This window comes from Parus major, chromosome 2 (assembly GCF_001522545.3).
Source record: "Parus major isolate Abel chromosome 2, Parus_major1.1, whole genome shotgun sequence".
Lineage (NCBI taxonomy): Eukaryota > Metazoa > Chordata > Aves > Passeriformes > Paridae > Parus > Parus major.
The window spans coordinates 130068964-130076518 of record NC_031769.1 but is presented as its reverse complement, the minus strand read 5'-3'; the positions used below and the strand labels follow the sequence as shown (position 1 = coordinate 130076518).

General features: G+C 39.3%; 1 protein-coding gene across 5 annotated transcripts in view; it reads left to right on the top strand.

Annotated features, from left to right (window-relative positions):
• RGS22 (regulator of G protein signaling 22) overlaps positions 1-7555 on the top strand; it is a 59960-nt gene continuing 52405 nt past the window's right edge. For all 5 annotated transcript variants that reach the window (XR_004496187.1, XM_033512361.1, XM_033512359.1 and 2 more), the window contains exons 1-3: positions 1-113; positions 707-735; positions 3298-3360. Coding sequence is in view for 4 of the 5 variants with exons in the window: in XM_033512361.1 (XP_033368252.1) it covers positions 89-113; positions 707-735; positions 3298-3360 (117 nt within the window). In the remaining variant the exon portion in view is untranslated. The remainder of the gene's footprint in view (positions 114-706; positions 736-3297; positions 3361-7555) is intronic.

The following is a 7555-nucleotide window of genomic DNA, read 5'->3' as shown; positions in this document are numbered from 1 at the left end:
CCCCGGGATCTGACCCGTGAGGCCGCTGCTGCCGCTGCCCCCCGGGATCTCACCCGTGCGGGCGCGGCCGGCGGGTGCCGGAGCCGGGATGCGCTCCAAGAGGCTCACCACGGGTACGTGGCGCTCTCCCGGCAGGGCTGGGCTGGCTCCGTGGCGGCCTCAGGTACAGAGTCGGTGGCAGCAAACGGGCATTTTGAACTGACGGGTGTAAAGCTGCCCGGCAGAACTCATCACTCCGAAGAGAGAACTTTACTCCCTTCAAATGGCGTCACTAAAGGCAGGATGAATGAGAATTGATTATTCGGAAACACAGTTGTATCTTTTTAATTTTATCACGTGATTTGTCATATTTGCTGTTCAAATCTTTGAGAGTTTCATATAAATCCATATTCTCATTAAACGACCAAGTTTCTAGTTATTAATTTTGCAGGGGAAAGCTGACATGAATTAAATGATATGTATAAGAAATAATATATTTAAATAATACTTGACTTATATTTAAAGAATTCTTGTGATAGTTAATATTTTCATGCATAGGTCAACATTACAGCTTATTCTTAGTTTATTTTATTTCTTCAGACTAAGTTATTTTATTTCAGAATACCCAGGACGGTTGTCATGCCTCACTACTTTTTGTTGTATTGTAGTTGAAATAGATTAACTGCATTGCTTGGATAACGTATGATATTTAATATCTTCTTTTCAGAACCTCCATCTATAACAGAAGAAATGTTAGTAAGTATGCTTATAAGGCTTGGTCATGATTTTCATCATGCAGCAATGGAGCAAAAAAAGCAAAAAAACATTTTGAAAAACATAGTCTGTTTTTTATTTCTTTTTTGTAAGTATGGATTACTGAGAAACTTCTTAAAATTTTGGCAGACAAAATACTTAGTTTGAAAATAATTAGACAAAAAAGTAACGAGACTATGGAGAATAAAGATGGAAATGAAAGTGAATTAGGATGAAAGAAGGAAACAAACTGGAAGATTCAACATGACAGGTTTAGCAATCTCCTTACTTTGCCTTTTTTGCCCTTTGCTCATAACACATTGTAGGTTTTCCCTGATGTTTGTCTCCTTGTTTGAAAGGTATATATGTTTGTCTGTTACCGCATAAGAAATGACATGTTTACTGTAGCAGCTCAGGTAATGTTTGTCTATTCCCTGTTTTGGATGCCTTTGTAAGTGTATATTTTAAAATAGAAATGTATTGCTACTGCTTTTGGGAATTTCTAGATACTGTTTTATTTATAATGTTTATTACCATAAATAGAACCAACATAAGCACAAGTTTTGGACCAAATTTAGCACACCTTAACCTCCCATTGCAATTCTAAGGCAGCTTTTTCTAGTCATAATTTAGAATGTGCTGCAGGAGAAATGGCATGGAAGGAAAATGAAACCAAATGCTTTCTGAACCAAAAGTCTAAACTGTAGTACATGCAACTCCCTAACCTATAATGTGCACATAAGAAAGTGCAACTGATTTTGAATGAAACTAAGACTGTCTACAAAACTCTCCAAAACCCAGAGGAAAGTATATCATGTGTAGATGCAGTAAGTAATAAAGCTCACATTAATAAGATCATAAACCTTTTATCTATTAATCAGCCAGTGTGTCTACATTTCTTGCTTTTATATGAGACTACAGAGAGTAATATCCATGGGAAATTAAAAACATGTTACCTGCATGGTCCTAAAGAGCTTATACTTCAGCCAATAATAAATGAATTGTTTTTAATAAGTCCTTTGAAACAATAAAATATTTTCATCATATGTTATCATTTCTAGTTCTATCTCAAGATTCATTCTTGTCAGTGTCAAGCCAAACATGAGGCTGACTATAGCTTGTTCTAATTAATTTCTTTTCCTAATTGTGTTAACATTTGGAGAATTGAAACTTCTGGATCTGGTTGCCTATTGACATTACTAAGAGGATTCTCTGTTGATTTCAAAATGGGTTAGACACTTTGGTAAATTCCCCTGTTTAATCAGTGCCTGAATATGTCCATGGCACTGCAATTGCATTGGGCCACAGGCCTGTGATCCAATAAGGCATGAAAGCCTTGCTTTCAGCACTGGCAGTATTTTCTAGGAATGAGCTCGGGCTACCTTGCCTGTTTTGCATCAGTCACCACAGCAAACACAAGCGCTAAGGAATAAATGCTGGCAGACTAGGGCCAGACAAACCCCATCAGGTCTAGTCCTGACTTGTCATGCATGCTATCTCAGATTTCTTCCTTATCTGGGAACATGCTATCTCTATTTAGGTTAGACCACTGGAGTCTGGATCAAGATACTGCCTGCCTGTACACAGTTCATAACCTCTCTTTAGTGCTATTCCTCACTTGTACAGTTCAGTGCTATCAACTTAAGAAAGAGAAAAAAGATTTGTGTTGCAACACCTTTGCTACTCTTGGCAAATACATTAAAGTGCATTCTCCTTGCAAGGCTGAAATTATAGAATATTTAGATAAATTTTACTTTCAAAAAATATTTAAATGTCTTCATTAAACTGAAGACACATATCCGAAGACCAGTGGAATAATGATCCAGTTTTACCCTCTGTTGAATTGAAATGGGGATGGTGGAGATATTGAGTACAGTAAAAGTAAACTTGGAGCCATACTTTCAGATTTATCAACAGCAGAAAAAATCAACTTCTAGTCTACAGTTTTTGAGTCATGTTAGCAGGATTTGAAATGCAAGGGTCAGAAGGGATGCAAAAATACCTGCAGATACAGTCTTCACTTCTGATGGGATCAACAGGAAGCCTCTAAGTTCTGTCAGATTCAAAGTATGGCATACACTGCTTGCTTACTGAGTCAAATTATAGGTTAGTGTATTCCTTTTTAGTCCCCAACATCCCCAAGCAGCAGTGTGAGAGCAGAAGGTGGCCATGGTGAAATATTATACACTCCTTCTTCCCAAGTGCAAGAGAGAAAGGTACAATGTGGGGAATTTCTAGATTAACTTACGCACATCTTTTCAAAAGTTAACATGCAGGCTTTCAGCATCTAGAAGCTGTTTGGTTTATGAAGGCTTTATCTGTAAATTCATTGGCAAAGGATTTACCTTCATGTGTGTGTTTTAAATTGCTAAGGACCTTGGTAGCGTGCAATGGCTAGAATATAACAGTGATGCAATGACTGTATCCTCAAAAATGGGAAATAATGCTTTGCAAAAGCTTCCATGTCATATCTCATGGAAAAAAAATACTGTTTAAGGCAATAGTGCCTTCAAATATTAGTGCAGATTATTACAAGCCATACTTTGTGGTTTTATCTCTCTATAGGAAGAATGCTTAGCCACAGATGATATGCTTGTGGATTACTTTAATGAATTTTTGAGTCTTCCGGTAAGTACCTTAAAGAAATCCCTTGCAAAATACAAAAAAATGCCTTTCTAAGATTAAGAGGAACTTAATCCATCTTGGAAAATTTTGTGTTTTGCCATATAGCTGTATTTTAATGGTAGCAACTCTTACTGCTCAGTGTTATTATCAGTAAGAATAGCCCAGTATCTGGACTTCTGAGGACAGATGTTCTCTTGCTAATTTACAGAATCACAGAAAGGGTCAGGTTGGAAGGGAGCACAGTGGGTCCTCTGGTCCAACCTCCCTGTTCAAGCAGGGTCATCCCAGAGCATGTAGCACAGGACTGTGTCCAGATGGTTCTTGAATATCTCCAGTGAGGGGGACTCCACCACCTCTCTGGGCAGCCTGTTCCAGTGCTCAGTCACCCACAGAGTAAAGAAGTTCTTCTTTGTGTTCAGATGGACCTTCCTGTGCATCAGAATCTGCTCATTGCCTCTTGCCCTATTGCTCTGCACCACTGAGCAGAGCCTGGCATCATCCTCCCTTCAGATATTGATAGACATTGATAAGGGCCCTCTTATTTCTCTCTTCTTGAGGGTGAACATGCCCAGCTCCCTCAGCCTTTCCTCATAAGAGAGCTGCTCCATATTCCTTAATATTTTGCTAGCCCTCTGCTGGACCCCTCAAGTAGCTCCACATCTCTCATGTACTGAAGAGCCCTCAACCTGCTGGCAGTCCTCTTCCTAATGTACACCAGGCTTTCCTGGCCACAGGGATACACTGCTGGCTTGTGGACAGCTTGTTGTCCACCAAGATCCATAGGTTATTTATGTATTTAAACTTATATAATTAATCATTTATGTATTTAAATCACAGTGCACTAAAATGATATGAATGGGAAATGAAAAAGACATAAATAATTATTTAAAAGTTGTCCACTTCTATTACAGTGTCACAACATGATGACATAAGAAATGTTTTTCCTTTTGCAGTTTTCTGGCAATGCATTCAGTGATTAATTAACATTTAAGCTCAAGAAACAACTCTTTCTCTTCATGGCTTGGAAGGTTTTAAAGTTGTCACTTCCCTCCTCTTCCTCTCCCATTTGCAGCTAGAAGGATGCAGCCTTATTCTGTATTCTGTTACAGTATCCAGTTACAGTTAGACCATCATACCCAGTATCTTGTATTTAACCAGTTCTCCTATATTTTGCTCCTTTTCCCTATTTACTAGCCTACCTCCCCACACTCTGTTGAGAGTCACATGTACAGTCCTGCTTCCTTAGTGTGGCAACCTCATCCAACTTCATCTCAGTAGTTTTGGCTCTGACACTTTACATTCAAAGTTCCTTGCCAGGTGGCACAGGCCTTCCCACAGTGTCACTTGTGGCTCCCACTCGATGTGCCACAGAGCTGCCCCACAGCCTGTTCCCTTCCTAAGGCACTTCAGTCCAACAGGCTACACTACAAGAATATAGATCCATTCTACAGCTTGATTGGTAGGAACCAGTGCCAGCATTAGGAGAGGGCAGAATATTTCTTCATGCTCCTTGGACCTCAGACTTTGGTGAAGGCACTAATGAAGTAGGTTCAGTTGTGTTTCATAACTGAATGATTTGGCTTACTAAATTGAACCAGACATAGCTGTCTCTCTAAGCCACATCACAGATTTGTGTAAATGTACACAGCATGGAAATTGCACTACTAAGGATGGTAGGATGGGCTCCTCATGCCAATTTTTAATCATAAAATAAAATCTGCGGGTATTAACTCTATGTCAGTGTGAGTTTTGTGCACAGCATCAATACTGACTTCTTTTAGGAATTCAGTCTTTGCATGCTTTCACCACACTGCGAGAGGAGTATACAAAGTTAGAGAGAGACAGATGGAACAAAACCTGTGGTGAGAAGACTGATTTTTTACTTTCTCCAATACGTCCACGTCCCCAACCCACCCCCCAGCTGCCTTAGGATATCTGTTTAAATCCAAGCCTAACTACTTAGGTTTTAAACCCAGGCCTTCTTCCACAGATTGTTCTAGCACAGGAATACCGTCCTCCGTGCCTTTGTTGCTGATTTGGAAACTATGCTTCAAGTTTTCCCCAAATTTCAGAGGATGGAGTGGCTAAGAAGTTCAGCCTTTTTAGTCTCTTAATCTTCTTGGACATACACAAATTTCAGGACATCTGTTAGAGGCCAAAATTCTCCTTAGCCTCAGAGGGCTCCTCATCCCCACAGACCTGGCACAGCTCAGCAGCTCTGAACTGCAGCAATTGTCCAGACACTCCTGATTGGTCTGGAAGCTCACAGAAAAGAGTTCACAGTTACTCCTGAGTAAACACTCTTTTATGTTGGTAATCTTGGTAGGTTTCTAAGATGACGCGTGGTCTCTCTTCTACATATTTACATATCTTCATGAAAACAGATGCTCTATTAGCTATTTGTAACTGTAATGTTCTCATAATTGGTTTTACTTTCTCTTTGATCTTTTCCTAAGGATTTACTCTCTTCAGGATTAATTTCTATTAATGCCTTGAGTTCTGTGGTTTGAATACCTTACATTCCTGATTTCCCTCTTCTTCTCAGAAGGCTCTACTAAAACAGTGCATTGAAGTTTCCATTTCTTTATTCTTGTTGTGCTTATACACTGTTGCCTGGGAACAGTATTACCCAGGTGTGCTAGTAGTTAGGCAACAAGTTAAACTGAAAATATTGTGAGACTTGATACAAGAAATCAGGGGGAGCAAATGCTTATTTTAAGGGGCTGCCTCTGCATTGATTTATAATGCACCATTAGCAGATGGAAAATTGTATCACTGGGGACTTGCTATAGCAGCAGTAGGTTTTTCATGTGGGTTTTTTTTTGGTTTATTTTGATTTACAGCATATCCCCTAAGTGATTCTTGTGTTATAATGACATTCAGTGTAATCTGACAAATGTCTAGGTACTCCAAAGAGCTATATACTGTAATAAAGTGTAATTTACAGGAAGTATTTCTGAAATACATAATACAAAAAACCTCTGGAGGGAACTTGTTGCCAGTAGTACAGTGATTTCACAGTAGCAGAAACCAATTACATGACACACAAACGAGTTACACCTTCCTTAGTAACTAATGTAAAATGAAAGATTTAAGAGAAACATTGGCCTGGATACATTTCCATTTCTAGGAGTTCAGACTAGAATTTGAATCTCTGATCCATATATTAAAAGCATCCAAGGATATGTTTAGTCAGGAATGAAAATTCAGAAGTCAGAAATTGCTATCTAGCTCAGTGTTGAAGGCAAGCACAGTAATGCCAACTTGTTTCTCCTGCACTCTGCAGGCTGCTTGCTACTCGTTCCATCCCAAGCCTGTGCTGGGTCTTACCTGTCATTTTCCAGTTACCAGTGATGCTGAGGAAGGCACACCCCTCTTTGCAACCTCAAGGAGTTACACTAGAGACAAAAGCTCTACCTTGTGCCTCAATTGAAGCACATTCAGGAAATGATAATTTGGTGGTAAATCCCTGATTCTTGGTTTCCCTTGAAGCAGAAATCTACTAAGTGACCATAACTTTATACATTTTAGATTTGAAGAATATTTCTTTTAAACATTGTTCTCACTGTAAAAGCTCTTCTCCAAGTAGCCTGGGGTCCAGCATTTGATGCAGGTGATGATTCTGAAAACAGTTAAAGCCCAAGTAACAAAGCTCAGGCCAGTCTGCCTCTCTGAAGACAGAAAGGTCCTGAAAACCTTCTGCTGTCACAAATAAAAATCTTGCTTGATCTGAATAGCAGATTACAGAAAGGGCAGAAAGCAAAAAAGCAATCCATTCTGCTGCACATTTCAGGTCCTTCGCTGCTTTGAAGATGAGTGAATAATTCAATACATCAAATCATCAGTTCAAGGCATCAGTGCATGCTCATTAGTTTCCTCTTGTTTTTTCCAGGTGTGAGGAGGGAGGCTGCAGTTGCCAATATAACCTCCCTTAAAAAGGCTTTGACAGAAGTAAGGTCCTACATGCATGTTACATTGAGACTTAACCAGGACTAAAACTTGCATCATGTCTTTGACATTGAAGGAAACAAGCAAAGCATTCCTGACTACATTCCTTATTAATAGTGTGTTTAGTCTAAATGTTCTTCTCTCTTAATTAGATTGTGATATGTGATTATTACTTTTGTCTTACTCATCAACAGAAGGGAAATCCTGGGAAGTCAGTTGGAGATTTTGCACTGACCATCTGTAGTGCAAA